Source organism: Haliotis cracherodii, unplaced genomic scaffold (genome assembly GCF_022045235.1).
Source record: "Haliotis cracherodii isolate W230 unplaced genomic scaffold, xgHalCrac1.p SCAF_2, whole genome shotgun sequence".
In the NCBI taxonomy this organism is placed as follows: Eukaryota; Metazoa; Mollusca; class Gastropoda; order Lepetellida; family Haliotidae; genus Haliotis; species Haliotis cracherodii.
The window spans coordinates 28,045,651-28,073,356 of NW_027266275.1; the positions used below are offsets into that span (position 1 = coordinate 28,045,651).

Here is a 27,706-nt window from a genome sequence, read left to right on the forward strand (position 1 = left end):
CACACACCATCAGTGATACCACCTCCCTTGCTTGCTGTGCATTGAATTACTGCACCAATGTGTCTACCTTGCACCGATGTCCTGGAGCTGCGTTGCTTATCATTGCAGTGTTTGTATGCGACTGCACTCCGGTTATCAGTTCTCACACACATGAAACTCGTGAAACACATACATTGGTCTCAGATGTCACAATTTGCTGGGCAGAGTTGCTCTCTTATCCCTGCCAGCTGGTTGTGGTTCAAATCCCAGGTTCGTCCGGAGTATCATCCTTTGTTTGCTTGCACCATATCGATGTTCCTTGGTTTCACCAAGGAGTAAATGTCTTACGACCTGCATCTCATCAGCTGACACACCTATAATTGACATACTGCTCACCTAACAACTCATTCATGTACATAAGACTTTGGTCTAATTATAGGTGAAAATACTCTCTCCCTTGTCTTCCTACATGAGTGGAACACATTGACTGACATTTCCATTTAAATACATGAGTTAGTTTGCTGAGAAAATACGCACACCATCTGCGTGAAGTTTGTTTCACAGAACAAGTTGCATGATGGAATCACTCTCCTGACTGTACAAGTACCATGTGTGTGCAAGTTCTGTTTGATGACCTGTTGGATGCTTGAACATGCTATTTGTTACCCTGACCTGTCGCACAGCTTGGTGTTGGAGGCTGACATAGACAAAAGCTGATGTCAGGAATTAAGGAGATGGGTCGGGCCGAGATTGAGGTCAGAGCAATAAGGATGATGGGTTGGGTCAAGATTGAGGTCAGAGCATTAATGGAGATGGGTTGGGCCAAGACTGAGGTCAGAGCAATAAGGATGATGGGTTGGGTCAAGATTGAGGTCAGAGCATTAAGGGAGATGGGTTGGGTCAAGATTGAGGTCAGAGCATTAAGGGAGATGGGTTGGGCCAAGACTGAGGTCAGAGCAATAAGGATGATGGGTTGGGTCAAGATTGAGGTCAGAGCATTAAGGCAGATGGGTTGGGTCAAGATTGAGGTCAGAGCAATAAGGAGATGGGTTGGGCCAGGATTGAGGTCAGAGCATTAAGGGAGATGGGTTGGGTCAAGATTGATGTCAGAGCAATAAGGAGATAGGTTGGGTCAAGATTGAGGCCAGAGAAATCAGGGTGATGGGTCGGGTCAAGATTGAGGTCAGAGCATTAAGGCAGATGGGTTGGGTCAAGATTGAGGTCAGAGCAATAAGGAGATGGGTTGGGCCAGGATTGAGATCAGAGCATTAAGGGAGATGGGTTGGGTCAAGATTGATGTCAGAGCAATAAGGAGATAGGTTGGGTCAAGATTGAGGCCAGAGAAATCAGGATGATGGGTTGGGTCAAAATTGAGGTCAGAGCATTTAGGGAGATGGGATGGGTCAAGGTTGAGGTCAGAGCAATAAGGATGATGTGTTGGGTCAAGATTGAGGTCAGAGCAATAAGGAGATGGGTTGGGTCAGGATTGAGGTCAGAGCAATAAGGAGATGGGTTGGGCCAAGAATGAGGTCAGAGCATTAAGGGAGATGGGTTAAAGGGTTAGAAGGTAAGCATAATGAACATGATCTTTTGGGTCAAGGGGTCAATAGTGTGGTGTGTTGGATCCTGAGGGATTCAAGTGTCTTGACCAGGACAAGGAGTAGGAGTCTGTTGCTTCAGTAGCCATCAGCAAGAGGCAGCAGCTTCTACTGTTGTACTCAGCTTGGTCTGTGGTATAGGGCTGTCTCCTCAGTACAACACATATACCATTTAGTGATAATATGCACGTCAGCATACATATTCTCAGAGCTACAGATAAGCTGCATATGAGCATAAAATACCCCCCAAAAGTATTCAAAACCCAATCACTTTCAATTAACTTGCGTACATAAACGCATACATTAAATGAAAATGAAGCTTTTTCAGCATGCATACAATGGAGCTAATTTCCGAAACACAATTTCGAGCTAATTTACTTTCCCAGGCAAGACTATATATTTAGAACAGTTATATACATCTAGAACATTATTTCTTTAATTTCTTTTTTAAGTCTTAAAATGTTCACTAATTTGGGGGAAAACCCAATCGAGTCATGAATAGATGAGTGAAAAAATACTGGTTACTGAATGAAAAATGTAATAACCCAATTAAGATAGAAACCCTAGAGTAAAAACTCAATCGCTCAAAAAAGTTATCTGGAGCTCTGTATTCTGCAAGAAGAATAGGAATAAACTTTTTCAATTTGTTGTCATGTCTTTATATATTTAGTTTAATAATCTTTGTTTCTACGAATGACTATTAACCTTGACTATACAACTGTTTCTACATCACTGTTTTTATCATGTGAACTGTTATGACACCCTATGTAAGTTAGGACATTCTATGTACATTATGACACCCTATGTAAGTTAGCACACTCTATGTACATTATGACACCCTATGTAAAGTGAACAACATATGAGCAGTGCACCGTGGCATCAACAGTAAAAGCCATTGTCTATTCAGTTTTGAATATGAAAAATGTCCATGCTCCATCCAGTAACCTGCCAGACGGGCCATGTGCTTCCTGTTTGGCAGCTGGACATATTCCCATTACGATGCCATATGTCGTTCACGTCTGTATTTATGCATGGTTTATTTTCTCGTCTTACTTTTGTCTTTGGTGTCCTTTTGTGATCAGATGCACAATGTGAACAAATTCCGTGAGAATCACGCAGCAAAAGCTATCCAGGCCAGATGGCGTCGACATCGCCAGGACGAAGAGGAGGATGAGGAAGTAGGTCGCAGGCTCACTGAACGATAACTGTTGGAAACACTGTGCATTGTGATGCATAGATATGGTTGAGGTTGTCTCAGTCTGGGCTTGGATTTCTATGGTTGTCAAAGGTTCCTGTACTTGAAGTCGATAGAACATCGATAAATGTGATAAGAGCCTAGTGTAATGCTAGCAAGGCAAGATGTTGCTTTCATCCAAACTATCAAAATGCACAGCTATTTAGCTATTGTTAGGGTATGCATCTTCTGTGAAAATTTCCATAGAATTCCAATGTTACTTTTCTGTTCTAGTTAAAACATGACTCTCAAAAGATTTTGGTTTAAAATGTAAAACTGGAAAGTAATACCTCTCACAAGATTACTAAGAAATAGCAGGATACCCTTAAAACAATAGGCAAAAATGGCAGTTGGTTTATAAAAGTCTTGATAAGCGCTATGCTTTGTACATGGGAACCAGTTATTTTGCTGAAAGGGTTGCTGACAAATTGAGCTAAAAAATGTTTGGGTTCTTGAGTTTGGGATTATGGTAAATCCACCTTTCCAAGTAGCTGGTCCTAAAATCTTCGGTAATGTTTAATGTGTATGGGTAGTAAGTCAAGGCGTCGGATCACGAAAGCATGTTCACTAACCTGTGGTCGTGCATGCACTGATGTTTTGCTTTGGAACGTGAATAATGCAACATTTGTGTGTAAGACAACTGTGTGTTTTTCTGTCTCTTCTGTCTGTCATTCTTGTCTCTCTGTCTGTTGTATCTGATATGCCCAGTGTATATACCTCCAGTATACAGTCGTGCAGAACAGCATGAGTGTCATCGCAATGAAGGTGACAGTTGTGGGTGTTGCAGTCGTCACTGTGAAGGTGACATATCAATGACAGTAGTATTGCAAGGAGTGTGTTGTCTTGGTGACCTGAGTACTGTAATTCCTACATTAAGAGCCCAGGATACCGTTGTACAAATTGATGTTAGTGCTAAGGTGATTGTAACTCCCATGCCTTAACATAGACTTGTGACAGTCGTAGCTCTACGGTTGTTTTGTGCAATGGCACCCAGCCTTTGATAACCTGTTTACTATTGAACCCAGCCAATAGAGTATAGCTCTTTTTGAGACCAGGGGCCACTGGCACAAAGCGATCTTAGCCCTACGGTGATCGTAACTACCATAGTTTAACATAGACTTACGAGGATCGTAGCGCTAAGATCACTTTGTGGAATGGACCTTGGACCTTATTCCTTGTGTCATGAAGGTACAAGGACACCTTTGTTCCAATATAATTTATTGCATTGAATGTAAGAGGGATACTCATTAGCTGAAGCTGACCTAGCCCTTATTTTACTTACGGCTCTTATTTCAAAGTCTTGTCCCTAGACCAAGGTCTTAGTTGTTTGGGGAATGTACGTCAGTCTTGATTCCGAAGTAGAATGGCGGACCTCATTACACCATGTTTGATGTAAGTCTTCAAAACTGGTGATCGATGGTAACAGTGTTGGAAGTTCATATTGCATGTAACAGTACCTGGTGAATCACAGCTCTTGTTATCAAGCACAGGTTTTTCTGGTCCAGATGAATTTCCAGGCTGCCATGATACAGCTGCAGTATCACTGACCACTGCATGAGCAATACTGTCACTGTGTTAGTATTGATCTATTAAGGAGATTTGAAATAGGTGACCCACCAGGAGATAAGGGACCTTATGTGTGAAACATCACATTTTGACTTAAATATTTTTTTTAAACCACAGTTTTTAAAAAATTAAAAAATCAAATAAAAAAAAATCATAGCTTCATTTCATATTTGTTACAGAGATACATGGACTCAAACATTTGGACTCATTTTCTGAAAACTGTTTATGTAAAGATTGCAGTTTTTAGGTATAATGTCTGAATAATTGAAAGTAGACATATGCTGAAATGTTTTGAAATAATGTTTTTATTACATTGCGAACTAATGGGAGAAAACTAAGATATTTTTGTGCAGTCCGCACACATGGCGATTTTTGCGGAAGTAAGTTGACATGACTTCTTTCTTTATGACGTCACAGCACAATTGTTTCCTGGCACCCATAAAGTCCCTTTTCTCCTGTCCTATGACTTACCGGTATGTCATAATGCAAGTAGGTTGTATCCAGTTGAGTGGAGTCGTGGTATTTGGTATCTACACGAGGGGTAAGGTGTTTGAGGAAGCAATATCTTTGGTAAAATATTTAAATTATGATATGTTAAATGTTTGTTTGTTTTTTAATGTGCTGATTTAATGTGTCTAGAGATGGATGGTACATCTATGTGAAGGAGGGTAGACTAGTGGCTCAGGGAGCATCAAGATGAGGTGAATAGTATCGGACTAAAAATATCAAAGAGCACTGTTTGTTTTTATGTGCTGCTTGTTGGTATTTCTGTCAATGTTACAGACAGTTATGGTTTTTATATCAAATCAAACATACCAAATGTATTACAAAACAGAAAAATCTTATTAGGAAAAGATATTAGGAAGTTCTCACAGGAAGGTTTTTTTTGGAAATTTTAGGCAGCATACGTTATCCAGTCTGCCCTCCGAGGACATCATCAACGGCGACAGAAGCTGAAGCGATATCAAGATGATGATTATGACGATGAGGAGGAGGCAGACTACAGCACAGGAAGTGATGATGCTGTCTATTTGATTCAGTCTTCCTTGAAGGGCCATTCAGCTCGCCGACAGAGAATGATGAAAATGAGGTAAAACAGCATCCTCGATTGTCTTGTGTTATATTTCCATTCTATCATGGATACAATATCTAATATGATATGTATTCAGTCATGAGGCAAGTGTATTGTGATGCTTATCATGTTTTCAGCATAGGGCTAAGGGACCATGCATTGTTTCTTTCTAGGGGATGTTTATCCTGTCATGAGGCAAGTGTATTGTGATGCTCCTAGCGTTTTCAGCACATTGCCTAAGGGACCATTCATTGTATCTGTTTAAGGGATATGTATCCTCTCATAAGGCAAGTGTATTGTGATGCTCCTAGCGTTTTCATCACATTGGCTAAGGGACCATTCATTGTATCTGTTTAGGGTATATGTATCCTGTCATGAGGCAAGTGTATTGTGATGCTCCTAGCGTTTTCAGCACATTGGCTAAGGGACCATTGATTGTATCTGTTTAGGGGATATGTATCCTGTCATAAGGCAAGTGTATAAGGCAAGTGTGAACCCTCATATCATGATTTCCTTGTTTTAGACTGGATTCAACAGGGGATGAGGATTATGATGATGAAGGTCCCCGTGGTCACACTGGCCAGAGGTACTCAGGTTCTCGGCGACCGTCATCGGGTATGAAACTTTCTTCTTTTTTTATGATGATAACACGTGGTATGAAATATACCATATATATAGCTGAATTTTGAGATACATTAATAGTAAACGTGGTAAAGACAGAATGTGACTTTAAGATCCTGTTTGTAAATATGCTTTTGGTCTTTCAGCTCATTCTCGGGGAAGTTCGGTAAAGGTAAGCAAGACCAGTTCATCATGGTTCATCTCTCTTAACTATTCTACAAAGTCTTTTTAGAAACTTCTTTGTGGAAATAGGTCTTCAGCAACCCATTAATGTCGTAAGAGGCAATTAATGCGATCGGGTGGTCAGGCTTGTTGACTTGATTGAAGCATGTCATCATATCCCAATTGCATGGATCAATGCTCATGATGTTAATCACTTGATTGTCTGGCGCAGACTTGATTATTTACAGACCACTGTCATATAGCTGGAATATTGCTGAGTGCTGCGTTAAACAAAAAACCCAAAACCAAACATATCTAACAAAATTATTTCGCCCGTCACCAATTGCAATCTGACTTCCACAATAGTAAAAATTTTGGTATTAATTTGCTCATTAGTGACGAGAAGAACAAACTAACAAACTAACAAACAAATCAAGCAGAAGTACAGGATTACAATGTTTCTTATTATTACAGAAAACGTACGCCACATACCCCAGCTCACGTCAAGCAAGTATGGACGATGATGATGACATCATAACCTGAGGGAGGATCGATCTCTCTAGGGGCAGGGGTACGGTGCTGTGACCCTCCCCCATCACACAGTGCCTGTCGCTCTCATCAATTCATACATACACACTGTGATATCTCACAATTCTAGATTGTCTAAGGACGGCCTACCTTGGGCTGCACATTTTGCTCAGTAGCTGTTGTCTGACATGTATTACTTTTGTAAATCAGTTTATAATAAACATTGCTTAGTAGGATCCTGTCATTGACCAGAATCAGTGTCTTCGATAAATCATGTTTTAGTGTAAATACCTGTACAGTAGAATTACACTGCATATGTGTATGAAGTATTGATAATTTGTATGTAGGAATAACACTTCAGTTTGGAGGATGCTGGAGTCTGCATCATGCTTTTGTTTGAATTTTGCTGCATATGAATAATGTCAGAATTAAGCTATAGTGGGGTCTGTGTTCTGTGCTAAGCTTGTAAACCTCACGGAGCAATGTGTTTCCGGTAACCTGGACCTCCCAAAAGATAGGGGTCACTAGGTAGGGCTCATTTTTTCATTTGATTTTCTTTTTACAATGTTAACACAGATGGCTTGTAAAGGACTTGTGTTGGTTGCAATGTTTCTCAAATTTGTACATCAAAATATCTACAGCAATGATAATGTGTAGAAACTCCTGATATTAAATATGGTTTTCTTGACAACCGTTTCTAGCTGTGTTTAAAAGAAATTCGAATCTCTAGTGAAATGGCAGGTCGGTTATCTGAAACACAAGTTTGTTTTAAGGCTGAATCATGAAGTATGGATCATGGTAACCTGCCATTGTTGAATTAACTCAGCACCATTCAGTCACGGCAGCTGTCTGGCAGACATTAGTTACCCTATGTGGTGGGAATGTAGGATTGATGTAGGGAGGCATCTCTGTTTCGTATTTCGATGTATACCAGAGATGCCTGTGTTGGTGCTGCATGTTTTACTCCTATCATCTAGTTCCACCATGTTGTAAGTTCTTTCATTTGTATTATAGGCATTTGCTTACATGTGTATGATTTACACATATACAAAATAAGACGTGAGTATGTTCATTATGTAAACACAAATTCTCTCCGGAGTTGTTTTGCATATGGTGCAAATTTTTACCTGGTTGGACGAGATGCAGAAGTATTCTTACATATATTCAATTTTACACCAAGAGTATCGGTAACTTGTTTATTGACCCTGAGTGTCTCTTTGACTAGTCAAGATCCGGGGTAGAACAGGTCTTCAGCAACCCATTCTTGACGTAAAAGGCGACTATGCTTGTCGTAAAAGGCGACTAATGGGATCGGGTGGTCAGGCACGCAGACTTGGTTGATGCATGCCATGATCCCAGTTGTGTGGATCGATGCTCATGATGTCAATCACTGGATTGTCTGTTCCAGACTTGATTATTTACAGACTGCCGTCATATAGCTCCAATATTGCTGAGTGTGGCGTTCAACAACAAACAAACAAAACAAAAAACTTGGACTCGTCTCCTGTGGCTTTAAGTTATCTTCTAGCCCTGAACATTATAACTGAAAGGTAGGCTTGGTCATTCAGAATTACTCTTTCCATTCAGCATTGGTGAATGTACCCACGACTAATCATTACCTCAAATCAGATGTCTGCTCTTTTTGTCCAGATAGTCCTCTCCCATGTTTGTCCACATACGAGGCCAAAACAGAGTGTCGACTCATTGTAACAATTATATTTATATGTAAAATTGCATATATGTAAATTATGCACATGTAAGCAAATATGAGCATGTAAATGAGGTTTGCACTTCTTTCAAATGTATTATTTACAGTTTTTATTATGTGTACCACATGTCATGATGTGAATTGATGGATAACCAAACAGATTACTGTCTTGATTTGTACACCAGTGCCATTGTACAAAACAACCTTAGTGCTACGACTGTCGTAAGTCTATGTTAAGGTATGGGCATTATGATCACCTGAGCGGTAAGATCGCTTTGTACAACGGCACCCTGATATGTAATGAGATGCAATAGTGTTCTTACGTCCATGGTAATTATCCAGTAAACATGATCAGAGGCAGAACCATGGACAAGTGACCAGCTTGTCACCGTATTGATATTATAAATTTGTATATTTTTATTTGTAATCTACATTGTTTACAAGAGCAACTCTGACTTGGCTGTTTTTAAAGATGTTGAAATAGGTGTGCATTTTATGATAACTAATTGGGTAGGGTTAATCTAGAATGTGATTATACACGCACGTAAACAGGACTGTAACAAGCCACTGTGCACTGAGGAATCGGGCGGTGGGGTAGCCTAATGGTTAATGCGTTTGCTTGTCATACCAAAGGCCCAGGTTTGATTCTCCACGTGAGTACCATGTCTGAAGCCCATTTCTGGTGTCCCCCACCATAATATTACTGGAATATTGCTTACTGAGGAATCACTACGTTATGAGTTGAAGTACTGTATAATGAGGTTATGTATGGGTTTTGAGTAGATTAAAATTTAACATTGCATTATCAATATTTCAGCCATATCGACATGTGGTATGACATGAATCATGCAGGAGATATATTTTTCTGGCAGTAAGGTTCTCAAACCATTGTTAGTTTATATAATTGATAAAGTGTATCTGGTACTCAATATGTTTTCCTGGACACACTATTCACCTGTTGATGATTGAATACAGCTGGATTATGCGAGCACTTTTCATGCAGCATACCTTCAATCATATCACAACCTTCCTGTGTTGATGCATGTCATAATGTGACAGTGTATTGTTACAGTGCTGTACAACAAATACGTCATCTCACATTCCACGAGTCTGTCATTCAGACCTATTCTAGTTCAGTAGTTGCATAGCTTTTAGAACTGATTTACTGACACAATGTCTTGATTTTACATGGTGGATTCTGAACTTCTTATATTTTCCCTATTTTTTATGTATTTACACCACTATGGTGCGTTATGTCCATTGTTTATTGGTGGGGTGTTATTTTTTGTAACAACCCTGCACATGGAATTGCAGAGACTGGGGACTGGGCCTCAGTTCATGATGTCGTGTAGAGCACTTCGCTTCTAGGCCCATATGGTGTATGTGCTTTTGGCTCACTCTTGAAGAGGGCAATAACCTATACATATCCAGCTTGAGGCTGACTGCTCGGTGTTCAGGGCATGACAGTGGAATAGAAGCAGACAATATAAAGGAAATTATGTCATCCACAAAGTTGGGACATCCTCAACCTGAAACTGTAATTTATGAAATATCCTTGGTGTCAGTTTCTTGGACTTCCTATTAGTATTACCTGGTAGTATCTGAAGCCAGTCAGATGAAGAATCCGTCCATATGTATTAATTTATTTCAAATTGATGAATAGTATTTATTCTCTACTCTTCGTTGGATTTCTGTACTCCCATTTTGTTGAGAAATTCTGTGATCTTTAATAAATGTTACATAAATTAGCCTTTTGTGTTCTTCTCTTCATTGTGGAGTATCCCTTCACCTCAACAGTGCCCACTGACAATATTTCAAAAGGATATCTTTCAAGTCTTTTGAAAAGATCATCAACAATGTCTTGACAGTAAATATGATTTAATTCATTATCAGAGATTGCATTATGTCCATCTTTTGGCTTATGTACACGGTATTCTTTGTGAAACATCATGTGAAGAACAATGCCATCAACTGTTGGAAGACCAGTCATCCATTTTACTGTATACTTACTTTAAATTATTCAACAATAAAATTCAATGAAATAGTTTGTTTTCTTAAACATGATGACATGGATCAAAGGATAGTTACAACAGTTTCTTCTGGCAACGTGTGGCAATTTAGGTATACCTAAATATACCAAGATATCACCTCTGAACTGTCCAGATATCCTCATTTTTGGCATATTTGACATCAGCAGTGTGATGCAGACAAAACCAAGTTATGCTGTTTCAGTGAACAGAACACTGGCACCTCACATAACTGCACTGTAGTAAATTGGCATAGTCTTGTTTCCTGTACCATCTCAAAGCACACATGAACAGATCAAAAACCTGTCATGTCCCCACCCCAACACCATCTGCTCCCTCTTCATCCAACAGACCAAAGGATTTGTACACCTTGTGCTGGCGAGAATTCCGGAGCTTTTTCAAATCATCTGCATACTGTTGTTCTCGCACCAGCTGTCTGCGTTGCTCCTCGAGTTCGGCCTTGTGTTGGTGCAGCGCCCGGGTCGTCTGTATCAGCCCCAGCAGTTTTCGCCTTAACTGCCGGTTCTCCGTCTTGATCTGGTTTGTGTGTTCCGTCAGACATTGAGTTGCCTCCTAGAGAAATGAACAAGGAGAAATCATTGACCAAGGTGTTGGACCAGAGCATGCATCTTCAGACACACATAGCTTTACATTAAAATATATAAATTGAAAAACTGGACACAAATAATATCCAAAGCAAGTTTGGACCAAAAGAGTATGTCTGTTTGAATCATTTAGACTTATTCAATTGTAGCATGCAAATAAAGGTCATTTGACAATACCATTCAGATAACAGAATTACTATCAGGAGATCAAAAGATCATCTTCACTCAATCACTGTTTTGTTTTGAACAAGGAAACCAGTACTTAGACCTCAAGTAGGTCACAGTGGTCAACATGTAACTCCCTAACTCACAGATAGACCACTGTATTGTAATATGCATTGATCTATGGTTACATTCCACTCTTCCCCGTAAAGATCTGGGTCGGAATAGGTCTTCAGCAACCCAAGCTTGCTGTAAAAGGTGACTGTTTGTCAAGCTCGCTGACTTGGTTGACTCATGTCATCGTATCCCAATTGCGTGGGTAGATGCTCATGATATCAATCACTTGATCGTCTGATCCAGACTCGAGCAGCGTTTAACCACAAACATAAAAACATCCCACCCTTACCTTGTTAGCCTTTTTCTCAAGGGTTGTTATCCGAGTTTCGGAGTCCTGCTGGAAGTCATGTTTCTCAGTGAGAAAATTTGACTTGAGTTGCTGCATTGTCTCGGAATGCTTGGCACGCATCTTCATCACTTCCTTCTCCAGGTTGCGGATCTTGGTGAGCTGCTCTGTCTGGAGGTCCTGTGTACACCGATAGAGAGGACATGGTCACTGAATGTGCAGAGGTGTGGGCAACAAGTTGAACTCTTGGATAGGAACAAACTAACTGTAGATCAAACTGCTATTTCCATAGTTTCAACAATGGTATATCAACTCTTCATACATGTCATAGTTAACCACATGACTTGAATAAATGTATAGTTTATTCCTCCAGTAATACACACGAGTCAGTGTTCAACACACTTTGAATATAGCTGGTGAGTGACGCAGCCAGTTATACTCTCAAACCCCTGAGTCTGCACAGGATAGTCTCGAACCAATTGTTCTGGCTTGATACATGACACTTTTTCAGGTAACAAGGTATCTCATTTGATCTGTAACTATTCATACATTAAGACCATGCTATCAGACATGACACATCAAGAAGTTTGTCATCAAACCTCATTTTTGACATTTTAATCTCAGTGTTTGTTTTGCATAAAGCTGACCTTGTATTCCTGAAGGTCACTCAGCTCCTGCTTTGTCTTGGTTAGCATATGCTGCTTCTCCAGCCGCACATTCTCCAGGGCTGGACAACAGAAGACACAATATCAGCAACGGAAAACACACAGTGGATATACCAACATCAGAACACAGTGGATATATCAGCAACAGAAGATGCACAGTGGATATACCAACAACAGAACACAGTGGATATATCAGCAACAGAACACAGTGGATAACAACAACAGAACACAGTGGATATATCAGCAACAGAACACAGTGGATATACCAACAACAGAACACAGTGGATATACCAACAACAGAACACAGTGGATATACCAACAACAGAACACAGTTGATATATCAGCAACAGAACACAGTGGATATATCAGCAACAGAACATAGTGGATATACCAACAACAGAACACAGTGGATATACCAACAACAGAACACAGTGGATATATCAGCAACAGAACACAGTGGATAACAACAGAAGACACACAGTGGATATACCAACAACAGAACACAGTGGATATACCAACAACAGAATACAGTGGATATACCAACAACAGAACACAGTGGATATATCAGCAACAGAACATAGTGGATATACCAACAACAGAACACAGTGGATATACCAACAACAGAACACAGTTGATATACCAACAACAGAACAAAGTGGATATACCAACAACAGAACACAGTGGGTATATCAGAAACAGAACACAGTGGGTATATCAGCAACAGAACACAGGGCATAACAACAACAGAAGACACAGTGGATATGAATAACAGGAGATGCACAGTGGATATCAACAGAAGACACAGTGGATATCAGCAATAGGACAAACACTGGATTTCATCAAAAGGAGAAACACTGGATATCAACAACAGAAAACACAGGGGATATCAACAACAGAAGACACAGGGGATATCAACAACATGATACAGTGGATATCAGCAACAGAAAACACAAGGGATATCAAAAATAAAAGTGAGGGAAGTAATATACTCTAGATTCTCAGACACTGGTGCATCACAAAGTATTCCCAAATATCCATACTTGTACAAAAGATATTCCCTTTAGAGAAACAAATAATCTGCTGACCTACAGCTCTCCTAGAAATACATGGGAAACATGGGAGCTTACAGATCTTTCTAAGGGAGCTTCATGCCTATGACATGTGACACATACTCAGTCCAGTAGTAGTATATATTCTAATTAAATATATAACATCTAAATGAAGGGACAACAAAAAATATGAATCTTTATTATAATTCCTTTAGGAAGACATCCCCTTTAAGCCTTGTTCATGAGTCCCAAGACTCAACTTCAATGGCAATGTAATCATTGTCTGATTTTGTTCATCTAAATACTATGTTTGATATCATCAAGAGGAAACCGAATCCGAAAAATATCAACATGACTTAGCCTAGATGGCAACTTTATGACTTTTAGCAACCAAGGTCCCTCTGTCCATCTTAAGATCTTCTTGCTAACCTTTCTTTTTCTCATCGAACTCCTCCTCCATGAGCTGTTTCTGCATCTGAATGTTGCGTATCTCCTGCTTGTTGTGGTCACTCAGTGTGATGATCGCAGTCTGACGCTTGCTGGTCTTCTTCTCCATGTAACTCATGTACTCATGCTGGAAGATACACCCACATCACAACATATCCAGACACAGTCAAACAAATGTGTACAGCATAATACAATCAAAAATGTCAAAAGAAGGAAAGACGGTCACAATCATGGATGGGTTAAACATACACAGCTGAGGCTTTAATTCCTTCCTGCTAACCTTTCATACCAATTAAAGCAACTTTCTTGAACGGCAAGAAAACAATGCAATAAAACGGCTAAAACATGCACAATCTGGAATATGGGCTAATTTGTGAACGTGTCACACATTGATTCTCTCCATTTAGTTACTGACCAAATTCTACCTGAACTTCTGTTCTGTCATTGTCATGTTTACAGTTACAAGTGGAAGCAATGACAATTGCAGCCACCCATTGGGAGTTGACTGCAGCAAACCCACAAAGGTAGACTTCTCTGTACTACAGGAACTATAAGACTAAAGAAATGTAAACGTGTCTCAGTACTTACACTCTCCACTCGCACTTTGTGAGCCTCCTGCTGCAACCAGTCATTCTCTTCCCGTCTGAGAGTGGGAGTTAAGTTTACAAAACACATATGTTACTTTTATAACCGAATCAACTCACTATAAATTTGCAATGATCTATGGGGGTGGGGTGGGGGTTTGGGGTGGGGGTGGGGCGGGGAGATATGACAAAAGTATGTGATGCTAACAAAATGAAGATCTTACAGTATGCTAACATTAATGATTTGACTTGAGCATACATCAGATAATTTATGCTAGCATACTGTAAGATCTTCATTTTGTTAGCATTACATAGTAACTTACGAAAATAACAACAAAGCTTTATTACTAATTCAGATCGGTTCATTTCTAGGACAGTGACTCAATGTCACCCAAAATATCAGGAAGATTTTGTATATATTTGCTATTGACACACAAGAATCTCCTGGCAAAATTATAATGTCATGAAAATGTCCTCATGCCATTTTCTTCTACGAAAATCACTGTAATGAGTATGAAGATATGTGGCAAAACATGTGTCCCACAGCTCACTCAAGGACGGACTGACAATGACATGTAAAAGGTATACCTCTGGAGAACAGGTAACACATGGATAAGTTGTGTGGGATGAGTGGGAATAGGGATGGAAAGAGCCAGGCTACACAATAATAATAATAATAATAATAATAATAATAATAATAATAATAAATCCCTCTTTTTTAAAGGATACAAATCTTCAACCTTTTTCTTTGAATTTTCAAGTTCTTCTGTGACCTTCACCAACCTACAAATAAACATAAAAAGAAATGTTAGTTTTGTAGTGCTTAGTGTCAATGTTTATATAAAAATTTAAAAAAACATCATTTACATCTTTTATTTTTGTGCCATCATTATCAAGAATTATCAATCTCTGAAATACCGTAGACCTGTAAGCCTATGACTTCAGCATGCCTAAAAATTTAGGCTAGCCTAGGCCAATTAAGTTTCTCTGGATAGAATCTATCGTGTATATATATCAGTATATAAAAACTTACTCTTGCTGCAGCAATATCTCTTTCTCGGTTGGTTCTGGTGTTTTTGGTCTCTCGATTTCATTTGATGCATCATCTTTTCCCTTTCCGCCTTTCTTTCCCTTTTTACCATTTTTACCCTTCCCTTTCTTCTTTGGTGGCATCTTTGTAAAGTCGCTGAACGATCTCGTATAGGCGTTGCCTGGCAACGAATAATAGCTTCGTTTGAATTATTTGTTTCGTATGAAAGGAACAAATGTTTTTGTTCTTCAGAAACATATTTGTCCGTTTTTAATTAGCAAAAATGTATATCAACATTTATAATGTCATGTCAGTTGGAAGCGAGAATTGATAAATGTTTTGAATGTTGAATACGCAACTTTACAGCAGAGCTGATTAAAAATGGCAGCCCCCACGGATAACATGTCAGACGACGTCAGTGACGAAGAACTCAATCTATTCTCATCGAATTTTGATCCTTTGCGAGCTTTGTACTCGACCAATATCCCTGTTCAGTTTCCAGACGTTCGAGTCTTTAACAATGTCGCAGAATACGAAAGCAAAATGCAAGGAAAAGGGAGAGCTCGTCAAGATCCACATTTGTCAATGTCCCAAAATCCGCCGTCCCAGACAGCGAGTAGACCTAAAGCTCCATCACACAAACCGTCTGCTCAGGGCAGACCGGTTCTACAGATGCCTGACGCCAGTATGCATAGTGTAAGACGTAGGATGCTAAGGAATGTGTTGACACGAATGGATCAAAGTAAGCTCTCAAAATATTTGACAAAAAGTGGAAGGCAGCAACCATTTAATTTTCAATGTGTGTGTGTGGTTCTAAAAAAAGATAAACAAGACCTTGGTCTACTGATTTCTTTTTTACATATGCCTCGCATTGTAGGAAAATATATAATGTGCCCTTTTCTTGCAGATAAACGTCAAAAAAATATAGTTCATTTTTTACATTTATTGAAAAAATTTCATTGAGCCTGTTGAGTATACTCAGAACCCATGGTACCGCGGCATTCATCGTATCGCAGTATTTGTGATTTCTGGTTGTTCATGTGGGACATACATCCTAGTCACCATTGTCTAAATCAAATCAATAACCAGAAAGTCCACGCTTCATAAATAATTTCAATTTCTGCAGAATGTTCTATAAGTAAGTATTTATTGACATGTTGATACCTACTTCTGAGTCCTGACATCTATTTAATATTGCCTTATCACTTATATCAATGGACAACCATATGACACGCAGTTTCCCATGTAAACTTTCTCCATCGACCTGAACTAGATCGTCTGCATATTCATGGTGACAAATAAGGTAACGGAAGTGACGTAGTCCTCATATTTTTCCTTCTATAAAGTGGCCAGAATATTTTAGGAGATGATAAGAGCCATAATGCCATCCTTAGCAATATGTTCTTCTCCAGTAGCCAAATGATAAATTCATACTGTTGTCACTATAGGAGTGCTTTTTAGATATTTATTGTTAACATTTAACACATTTTCACTTTTTGGGACTAATTATTTTCATCCTATTTTTGAATAAAATCTTAAAATATCTTTTCTGATATTTTGTTATTGGTTTTAAAAAAAATCTTAGTTTTTCGGTAAATATGTTTTGAATACCTATTGATTATTACACATAATGAATATTACTTGTGCTGTCTTTGCACTTGTCTGGATAATTCACAGAAGTCTGGCATCATCATACTTTGTGGTTGGTAGAAATATGTCCTGTTTTTACAATTTAGGGCCTCCATACACAACTTTTCCCTGTACTGCAGTACACTGGAGTTCTCTCCCTAGTTAAACTGAGTGAGATGCCCGGCTTTCACTAGGTGCATCTAATGTAAATAATGAACATTTATCGGTAAAATATGCATAGATAGATAAAATACATGAATCTGATCAAGAGAACATGAATAATCATAAACATGATGAAGGTTAGTGAGTGCATTTTGTTCTCTTTTGCCTACATAACAAGTAAACGTGATAACCCAAGGTTGCAGGCTACTTGTATATTATGTTTATGTTTTTATGTTTATTTGAGCTGCTGAACATTAAAAAAATATATGCTGATCTGAAATGCTTGCTCCTTTATTTACTTTTTATGTGATTCGGCTTGACAGCAGTTTACCTGGTGCATCTTGTTGAGCTAATTAGCTCCGGGTAACCAGATGTGGCTCTTGCTTCATGGACCTTGCCTGCCTCTTTGATCCATAGGGTTAGTTGTGTTTGGGTTGGGGAAGGTTACCACAACTCTGCACTTACCCTTGGATATGGGAATAAAACAACTAGTCCGTCTACATTCTTAGTAGTCTCAGACCAACGGACTAGTAGGCATTTCTATCCCTGGATAAATGGTTATGACTAGGGTTAGCTATTTCACCTCCTTTAACAAATTAATCAAGTGTTATGTCAGGTAAATCCTTACAATTTTACGAGAATGAGTTGCGCAATGAATTATGGCTACCACGGATGCATATTATAATAGAAATTGAAATTGAAAAATTGGGTACAACACTAAGTAAACAAAAATGAATTATTTGTGATAGCACACGTTGTCCCATGGTAAACTGTTGGTTTATTAGATTAACTCATTAGACTAGCTAGCTTCAAACTGGCAACGCAAGTTCGAAATCCAAACAAGTGCATTCCAGTAAAGTGCAGTACTCCCGATAATATTTATCTGATTCGTTAAATGTCTTTAAGTCTCCTTCTCAGCAAATACTTGAAAACAATCCACTCACATTCATAACAATGATCTCAGGGAGTCACTTGTACCCATAACAGGCCTGTCACACCTACACGTTACATCCTCTACTGCTGATAATATTGTTGAATGATAACAATTCATTTTTATATCCGCGCAAGTGCAGGCCTTATTGCACAATAGCATGCCCAGACACATGTTCAAAGAAAGTGTTCTTCTGTACCATGTATGTCAAAGTTACTTCCAAACATTTTAAGCAGACCCAGCTGATTTTGTTGTGTCTTGGGTTTACCAATAACAGCCAGAGACTAAGTAAGAGTCAAAGCAGTGGCAACATCTGACGTCTCCTTCTCCAAAAAGGGTAAAGTCTGTTCCATCAGCTGGCAAGGTGATGGCTTCCAGTTTCTGGGATTCACCTACTGTTGGACTACCTCCTGAAAGTCAGACTATTATGATCTCTTACATGATTAAGACTATGCTAAGCTGCATAGGCAACTGCATGTGAATATCAAGGCTAAACATCGTGGAGGTGAGTCTCTAAAGGTGTGTTGGTCCATGAGGACAATGCATCTGCACAAGTTTGTTTTTGCCATGTCGGCAATGCAAGACTGGCTTGCTTTGAATTCAGTTAACATCCTCCGTTTTTACCAGATTTTGCATCATCATATTTTCACCTCTTCCCAAGCTTGAAGAAGTAAATGTCTGGCAAGCATTGTGCAAATGATGATGATGTCATTTCTTCTGTGGAGGACAGTTTACCCCTCCAGGAGGAAGCCTTCTACACCAGTGGGATCCAGGCACTCCCTGGCATTGTTGCCAGAAGTGTGTGAACTTTGGAATGGATTATGTTGAAGCAGTGTCTGAAACTCAGCAGAGTTAAATGAAAGAGCCTTCAATAATTGTAGGCCCTGTGGAAAAAGTGTAGGCCCTGTGGAAAAAGTGTAGGCCCTGTGGAAAAGTGTAGGCCCTGTGGAAAAAGTGTAGGCCCTGTGGAAAAAGTGTAGGCTCTGTGGAAAAAGTGTAGGCCCTGTGGAAAAAGTGTAGGCCCAAGCAGTTTGCTGCATCAGGGAGACATACTCTCGGAGGATAAATTACAGAACACAACCAGGCAACCAGAGACTTAGTGGTGATAAATGATGTCTACATTTATCGGGAAATTATCAATTTGTGAAACATCTTTGCAACTTCTGGTACATGTCATACACCATTTGAAAGGTCTAATTCTCATATTTATAAATATGAAAGTTATGTTTATCCCATTACTTAAATAATGCTTAAAGGGGAAGTGTACACGCAAAAATCACTTTCTTTCTTTTTCTAAACAAAACGCAATTTTAGAATTAGTTAGTATCTGTGTTTGAAAATATACACTCATTTTTTTCACAGTGAAAGTAGGAAGCTCACAATAGTGTGAAAGTGATATGCCGTTATGAGGCCTTCGTTTTACGAGCGAAATAGGCCTGAGTTATCCCCCTTAGATTATGACGTAATTGGTGCCAATTCAACTGGGTCCCTGTCTATTCTCAACGCAAAAGATATCAAGGACCAGTGTGCAGTAAAACAACATGGTCTACGACACACTCGGGCGCAGGGTGACTCAGCATAACACAATTCTGGCTGGCATCTGAGATGCTAGAATCACAAAACTGTACCTACACCACGTGAAGCGGCTCTAACAAAGCATGATGACGTCATAATGTTTATCAATTGGCACCAATGACGTCATATTGCAAGGGGCATAAGCCATGGTGTTTTTGTTATGGAAAGAGAACACTTGGTAAATGTGAAAAATATAAATCGTTTTAGTGCAAAAAATATGTTAATTAAATATGATGTTTTTATATTTTTGTCTATGACACTTCTATGTTAACACTTTTAATGTGGAAAAAGTACAAGAAAAAATGGTTCATTTCCGTGTGAACTTGCCCTTTAATAAATCATTACTTAAGTAAACTGCATACCATAAGGGCCTATTGAAAATAAAGACTATCAGCCCCAGAACAAATCTCTCTGCCTCTGGCCTACGGGCTGATGTCTATTTTGAACACTGTTTTGAAGAAAGATGAGCAACCAACTCCATCAACGCAGGCCATCTCCATCACTCGTCATACATGTACAGATTTATATCAGTTATGATATTTTATCTTTGAATGGAAGCTTGAAATCAAGAATAATAATCTCATCAGCACTCTAGTCAGGAATAATCATATACACAGCAACCGTTGAACAAGCATATCACATGATTTCAAAAATGGAGATCTGAGGAGTTTGGTACTTGGCATTTGTGTTTTTATCTCTCGGTCATGTGGTTACCAGAAATATGAAAGCTATGTTCATTGTCGACTCATTGTAACAATTATATTTATATGTAAAATTGCATATATGTAAATTATGCACATGTAAGCAAATATGAGCATGTAAATGAGGTTTGCACTTCTTTCAAATGTATTATTTACAGTTTTTATTATGTGTACCACATGTCATGATGTGAATTGATGGATAACCAAACAGATTACTGTCTTGATTTGTACACCAGTGCCATTGTACAAAACAACCTTAGTGCTACGACTGTCGTAAGTCTATGTTAAGGTATGGGCATTATGATCACCTGAGCGGTAAGATCGCTTTGTACAACGGCACCCTGATATGTAATGAGATGCAATAGTGTTCTTACGTCCATGGTAATTATCCAGTAAACATGATCAGAGGCAGAACCATGGACAAGTGACCAGCTTGTCACCGTATTGATATTATAAATTTGTATATTTTTATTTGTAATCTACATTGTTTACAAGAGCAACTCTGACTTGGCTGTTTTTAAAGATGTTGAAATAGGTGTGCATTTTATGATAACTAATTGGGTAGGGTTAATCTAGAATGTGATTATACACGCACGTAAACAGGACTGTAACAAGCCACTGTGCACTGAGGAATCGGGCGGTGGGGTAGCCTAATGGTTAATGCGTTTGCTTGTCATACCAAAGGCCCAGGTTTGATTCTCCACGTGAGTACCATGTCTGAAGCCCATTTCTGGTGTCCCCCACCATAATATTACTGGAATATTGCTTACTGAGGAATCACTACGTTATGAGTTGAAGTACTGTATAATGAGGTTATGTATGGGTTTTGAGTAGATTAAAATTTAACATTGCATTATCAATATTTCAGCCATATCGACATGTGGTATGACATGAATCATGCAGGAGATATATTTTTCTGGCAGTAAGGTTCTCAAACCATTGTTAGTTTATATAATTGATAAAGTGTATCTGGTACTCAATATGTTTTCCTGGACACACTATTCACCTGTTGATGATTGAATACAGCTGGATTATGCGAGCACTTTTCATGCAGCATACCTTCAATCATATCACAACCTTCCTGTGTTGATGCATGTCATAATGTGACAGTGTATTGTTACAGTGCTGTACAACAAATACGTCATCTCACATTCCACGAGTCTGTCATTCAGACCTATTCTAGTTCAGTAGTTGCATAGCTTTTAGAACTGATTTACTGACACAATGTCTTGATTTTACATGGTGGATTCTGAACTTCTTATATTTTCCCTATTTTTTATGTATTTACACCACTATGGTGCGTTATGTCCATTGTTTATTGGTGGGGTGTTATTTTTTGTAACAACCCTGCACATGGAATTGCAGAGACTGGGGACTGGGCCTCAGTTCATGATGTCGTGTAGAGCACTTCGCTTCTAGGCCCATATGGTGTATGTGCTTTTGGCTCACTCTTGAAGAGGGCAATAACCTATACATATCCAGCTTGAGGCTGACTGCTCGGTGTTCAGGGCATGACAGTGGAATAGAAGCAGACAATATAAAGGAAATTATGTCATCCACAAAGTTGGGACATCCTCAACCTGAAACTGTAATTTATGAAATATCCTTGGTGTCAGTTTCTTGGACTTCCTATTAGTATTACCTGGTAGTATCTGAAGCCAGTCAGATGAAGAATCCGTCCATATGTATTAATTTATTTCAAATTGATGAATAGTATTTATTCTCTACTCTTCGTTGGATTTCTGTACTCCCATTTTGTTGAGAAATTCTGTGATCTTTAATAAATGTTACATAAATTAGCCTTTTGTGTTCTTCTCTTCATTGTGGAGTATCCCTTCACCTCAACAGTGCCCACTGACAATATTTCAAAAGGATATCTTTCAAGTCTTTTGAAAAGATCATCAACAATGTCTTGACAGTAAATATGATTTAATTCATTATCAGAGATTGCATTATGTCCATCTTTTGGCTTATGTACACGGTATTCTTTGTGAAACATCATGTGAAGAACAATGCCATCAACTGTTGGAAGACCAGTCATCCATTTTACTGTATACTTACTTTAAATTATTCAACAATAAAATTCAATGAAATAGTTTGTTTTCTTAAACATGATGACATGGATCAAAGGATAGTTACAACAGTTTCTTCTGGCAACGTGTGGCAATTTAGGTATACCTAAATATACCAAGATATCACCTCTGAACTGTCCAGATATCCTCATTTTTGGCATATTTGACATCAGCAGTGTGATGCAGACAAAACCAAGTTATGCTGTTTCAGTGAACAGAACACTGGCACCTCACATAACTGCACTGTAGTAAATTGGCATAGTCTTGTTTCCTGTACCATCTCAAAGCACACATGAACAGATCAAAAACCTGTCATGTCCCCACCCCAACACCATCTGCTCCCTCTTCATCCAACAGACCAAAGGATTTGTACACCTTGTGCTGGCGAGAATTCCGGAGCTTTTTCAAATCATCTGCATACTGTTGTTCTCGCACCAGCTGTCTGCGTTGCTCCTCGAGTTCGGCCTTGTGTTGGTGCAGCGCCCGGGTCGTCTGTATCAGCCCCAGCAGTTTTCGCCTTAACTGCCGGTTCTCCGTCTTGATCTGGTTTGTGTGTTCCGTCAGACATTGAGTTGCCTCCTAGAGAAATGAACAAGGAGAAATCATTGACCAAGGTGTTGGACCAGAGCATGCATCTTCAGACACACATAGCTTTACATTAAAATATATAAATTGAAAAACTGGACACAAATAATATCCAAAGCAAGTTTGGACCAAAAGAGTATGTCTGTTTGAATCATTTAGACTTATTCAATTGTAGCATGCAAATAAAGGTCATTTGACAATACCATTCAGATAACAGAATTACTATCAGGAGATCAAAAGATCATCTTCACTCAATCACTGTTTTGTTTTGAACAAGGAAACCAGTACTTAGACCTCAAGTAGGTCACAGTGGTCAACATGTAACTCCCTAACTCACAGATAGACCACTGTATTGTAATATGCATTGATCTATGGTTACATTCCACTCTTCCCCGTAAAGATCTGGGTCGGAATAGGTCTTCAGCAACCCAAGCTTGCTGTAAAAGGTGACTGTTTGTCAAGCTCGCTGACTTGGTTGACTCATGTCATCGTATCCCAATTGCGTGGGTAGATGCTCATGATATCAATCACTTGATCGTCTGATCCAGACTCGAGCAGCGTTTAACCACAAACATAAAAACATCCCACCCTTACCTTGTTAGCCTTTTTCTCAAGGGTTGTTATCCGAGTTTCGGAGTCCTGCTGGAAGTCATGTTTCTCAGTGAGAAAATTTGACTTGAGTTGCTGCATTGTCTCGGAATGCTTGGCACGCATCTTCATCACTTCCTTCTCCAGGTTGCGGATCTTGGTGAGCTGCTCTGTCTGGAGGTCCTGTGTACACCGATAGAGAGGACATGGTCACTGAATGTGCAGAGGTGTGGGCAACAAGTTGAACTCTTGGATAGGAACAAACTAACTGTAGATCAAACTGCTATTTCCATAGTTTCAACAATGGTATATCAACTCTTCATACATGTCATAGTTAACCACATGACTTGAATAAATGTATAGTTTATTCCTCCAGTAATACACACGAGTCAGTGTTCAACACACTTTGAATATAGCTGGTGAGTGACGCAGCCAGTTATACTCTCAAACCCCTGAGTCTGCACAGGATAGTCTCGAACCAATTGTTCTGGCTTGATACATGACACTTTTTCAGGTAACAAGGTATCTCATTTGATCTGTAACTATTCATACATTAAGACCATGCTATCAGACATGACACATCAAGAAGTTTGTCATCAAACCTCATTTTTGACATTTTAATCTCAGTGTTTGTTTTGCATAAAGCTGACCTTGTATTCCTGAAGGTCACTCAGCTCCTGCTTTGTCTTGGTTAGCATATGCTGCTTCTCCAGCCGCACATTCTCCAGGGCTGGACAACAGAAGACACAATATCAGCAACGGAAAACACACAGTGGATATACCAACATCAGAACACAGTGGATATATCAGCAACAGAAGATGCACAGTGGATATACCAACAACAGAACACAGTGGATATATCAGCAACAGAACACAGTGGATAACAACAACAGAACACAGTGGATATATCAGCAACAGAACACAGTGGATATACCAACAACAGAACACAGTGGATATACCAACAACAGAACACAGTGGATATACCAACAACAGAACACAGTTGATATATCAGCAACAGAACACAGTGGATATATCAGCAACAGAACATAGTGGATATACCAACAACAGAACACAGTGGATATACCAACAACAGAACACAGTGGATATATCAGCAACAGAACACAGTGGATAACAACAGAAGACACACAGTGGATATACCAACAACAGAACACAGTGGATATACCAACAACAGAATACAGTGGATATACCAACAACAGAACACAGTGGATATATCAGCAACAGAACATAGTGGATATACCAACAACAGAACACAGTGGATATACCAACAACAGAACACAGTTGATATACCAACAACAGAACAAAGTGGATATACCAACAACAGAACACAGTGGGTATATCAGAAACAGAACACAGTGGGTATATCAGCAACAGAACACAGGGCATAACAACAACAGAAGACACAGTGGATATGAATAACAGGAGATGCACAGTGGATATCAACAGAAGACACAGTGGATATCAGCAATAGGACAAACACTGGATTTCATCAAAAGGAGAAACACTGGATATCAACAACAGAAAACACAGGGGATATCAACAACAGAAGACACAGGGGATATCAACAACATGATACAGTGGATATCAGCAACAGAAAACACAAGGGATATCAAAAATAAAAGTGAGGGAAGTAATATACTCTAGATTCTCAGACACTGGTGCATCACAAAGTATTCCCAAATATCCATACTTGTACAAAAGATATTCCCTTTAGAGAAACAAATAATCTGCTGACCTACAGCTCTCCTAGAAATACATGGGAAACATGGGAGCTTACAGATCTTTCTAAGGGAGCTTCATGCCTATGACATGTGACACATACTCAGTCCAGTAGTAGTATATATTCTAATTAAATATATAACATCTAAATGAAGGGACAACAAAAAATATGAATCTTTATTATAATTCCTTTAGGAAGACATCCCCTTTAAGCCTTGTTCATGAGTCCCAAGACTCAACTTCAATGGCAATGTAATCATTGTCTGATTTTGTTCATCTAAATACTATGTTTGATATCATCAAGAGGAAACCGAATCCGAAAAATATCAACATGACTTAGCCTAGATGGCAACTTTATGACTTTTAGCAACCAAGGTCCCTCTGTCCATCTTAAGATCTTCTTGCTAACCTTTCTTTTTCTCATCGAACTCCTCCTCCATGAGCTGTTTCTGCATCTGAATGTTGCGTATCTCCTGCTTGTTGTGGTCACTCAGTGTGATGATCGCAGTCTGACGCTTGCTGGTCTTCTTCTCCATGTAACTCATGTACTCATGCTGGAAGATACACCCACATCACAACATATCCAGACACAGTCAAACAAATGTGTACAGCATAATACAATCAAAAATGTCAAAAGAAGGAAAGACGGTCACAATCATGGATGGGTTAAACATACACAGCTGAGGCTTTAATTCCTTCCTGCTAACCTTTCATACCAATTAAAGCAACTTTCTTGAACGGCAAGAAAACAATGCAATAAAACGGCTAAAACATGCACAATCTGGAATATGGGCTAATTTGTGAACGTGTCACACATTGATTCTCTCCATTTAGTTACTGACCAAATTCTACCTGAACTTCTGTTCTGTCATTGTCATGTTTACAGTTACAAGTGGAAGCAATGACAATTGCAGCCACCCATTGGGAGTTGACTGCAGCAAACCCACAAAGGTAGACTTCTCTGTACTACAGGAACTATAAGACTAAAGAAATGTAAACGTGTCTCAGTACTTACACTCTCCACTCGCACTTTGTGAGCCTCCTGCTGCAACCAGTCATTCTCTTCCCGTCTGAGAGTGGGAGTTAAGTTTACAAAACACATATGTTACTTTTATAACCGAATCAACTCACTATAAATTTGCAATGATCTATGGGGGTGGGGTGGGGGTTTGGGGTGGGGGTGGGGCGGGGAGATATGACAAAAGTATGTGATGCTAACAAAATGAAGATCTTACAGTATGCTAACATTAATGATTTGACTTGAGCATACATCAGATAATTTATGCTAGCATACTGTAAGATCTTCATTTTGTTAGCATTACATAGTAACTTACGAAAATAACAACAAAGCTTTATTACTAATTCAGATCGGTTCATTTCTAGGACAGTGACTCAATGTCACCCAAAATATCAGGAAGATTTTGTATATATTTGCTATTGACACACAAGAATCTCCTGGCAAAATTATAATGTCATGAAAATGTCCTCATGCCATTTTCTTCTACGAAAATCACTGTAATGAGTATGAAGATATGTGGCAAAACATGTGTCCCACAGCTCACTCAAGGACGGACTGACAATGACATGTAAAAGGTATACCTCTGGAGAACAGGTAACACATGGATAAGTTGTGTGGGATGAGTGGGAATAGGGATGGAAAGAGCCAGGCTACACAATAATAATAATAATAATAATAATAATAATAATAATAATAATAAATCCCTCTTTTTTAAAGGATACAAATCTTCAACCTTTTTCTTTGAATTTTCAAGTTCTTCTGTGACCTTCACCAACCTACAAATAAACATAAAAAGAAATGTTAGTTTTGTAGTGCTTAGTGTCAATGTTTATATAAAAATTTAAAAAAACATCATTTACATCTTTTATTTTTGTGCCATCATTATCAAGAATTATCAATCTCTGAAATACCGTAGACCTGTAAGCCTATGACTTCAGCATGCCTAAAAATTTAGGCTAGCCTAGGCCAATTAAGTTTCTCTGGATAGAATCTATCGTGTATATATATCAGTATATAAAAACTTACTCTTGCTGCAGCAATATCTCTTTCTCGGTTGGTTCTGGTGTTTTTGGTCTCTCGATTTCATTTGATGCATCATCTTTTCCCTTTCCGCCTTTCTTTCCCTTTTTACCATTTTTACCCTTCCCTTTCTTCTTTGGTGGCATCTTTGTAAAGTCGCTGAACGATCTCGTATAGGCGTTGCCTGGCAACGAATAATAGCTTCGTTTGAATTATTTGTTTCGTATGAAAGGAACAAATGTTTTTGT

General features: G+C 38.9%; 3 protein-coding genes across 3 annotated transcripts in view; 1 reads left to right on the forward strand and 2 right to left on the reverse strand.

Moving 5' to 3' along the window:
- LOC139467929 (IQ domain-containing protein E-like) overlaps positions 1-10,163 on the forward strand; it is a 28,366-nt gene extending 18,203 nt beyond the window's left edge. Inside the window, exons 20-24 of the mRNA XM_071249515.1 lie at positions 2,660-2,755; positions 5,277-5,467; positions 5,973-6,064; positions 6,217-6,242; positions 6,707-10,163. Of these exons, the coding sequence (XP_071105616.1) occupies positions 2,660-2,755; positions 5,277-5,467; positions 5,973-6,064; positions 6,217-6,242; positions 6,707-6,775 (474 nt within the window). The 3' untranslated portion in view covers positions 6,776-10,163. The remainder of the gene's footprint in view (positions 1-2,659; positions 2,756-5,276; positions 5,468-5,972; positions 6,065-6,216; positions 6,243-6,706) is intronic.
- A 172-nt stretch (positions 10,164-10,335) lies between these two features.
- LOC139468923 (coiled-coil domain-containing protein 166-like) lies at positions 10,336-15,618 on the reverse strand. The gene is made up of 7 exons (XM_071251062.1): positions 15,444-15,618; positions 15,140-15,193; positions 14,415-14,469; positions 13,809-13,953; positions 12,313-12,392; positions 11,669-11,845; positions 10,336-11,068 (listed from the first exon to the last, which is right to left on the reverse strand). The coding sequence occupies exons 1-7, from the start codon at positions 15,581-15,583 to the stop codon at positions 10,802-10,804; spliced, it is 918 nt and encodes a 305-aa protein (XP_071107163.1). The 5' UTR covers positions 15,584-15,618; the 3' UTR covers positions 10,336-10,801.
- A 6,738-nt stretch (positions 15,619-22,356) lies between these two features.
- LOC139468926 (coiled-coil domain-containing protein 166-like) lies at positions 22,357-27,639 on the reverse strand. The gene is made up of 7 exons (XM_071251064.1): positions 27,465-27,639; positions 27,161-27,214; positions 26,436-26,490; positions 25,830-25,974; positions 24,334-24,413; positions 23,690-23,866; positions 22,357-23,089 (listed from the first exon to the last, which is right to left on the reverse strand). Exons 1-7 carry the CDS (start codon positions 27,602-27,604, stop codon positions 22,823-22,825), a joined length of 918 nt encoding a protein of 305 aa, XP_071107165.1. The 5' UTR covers positions 27,605-27,639; the 3' UTR covers positions 22,357-22,822.
- Between the last annotated feature and the right edge of the window lie 67 nt (positions 27,640-27,706).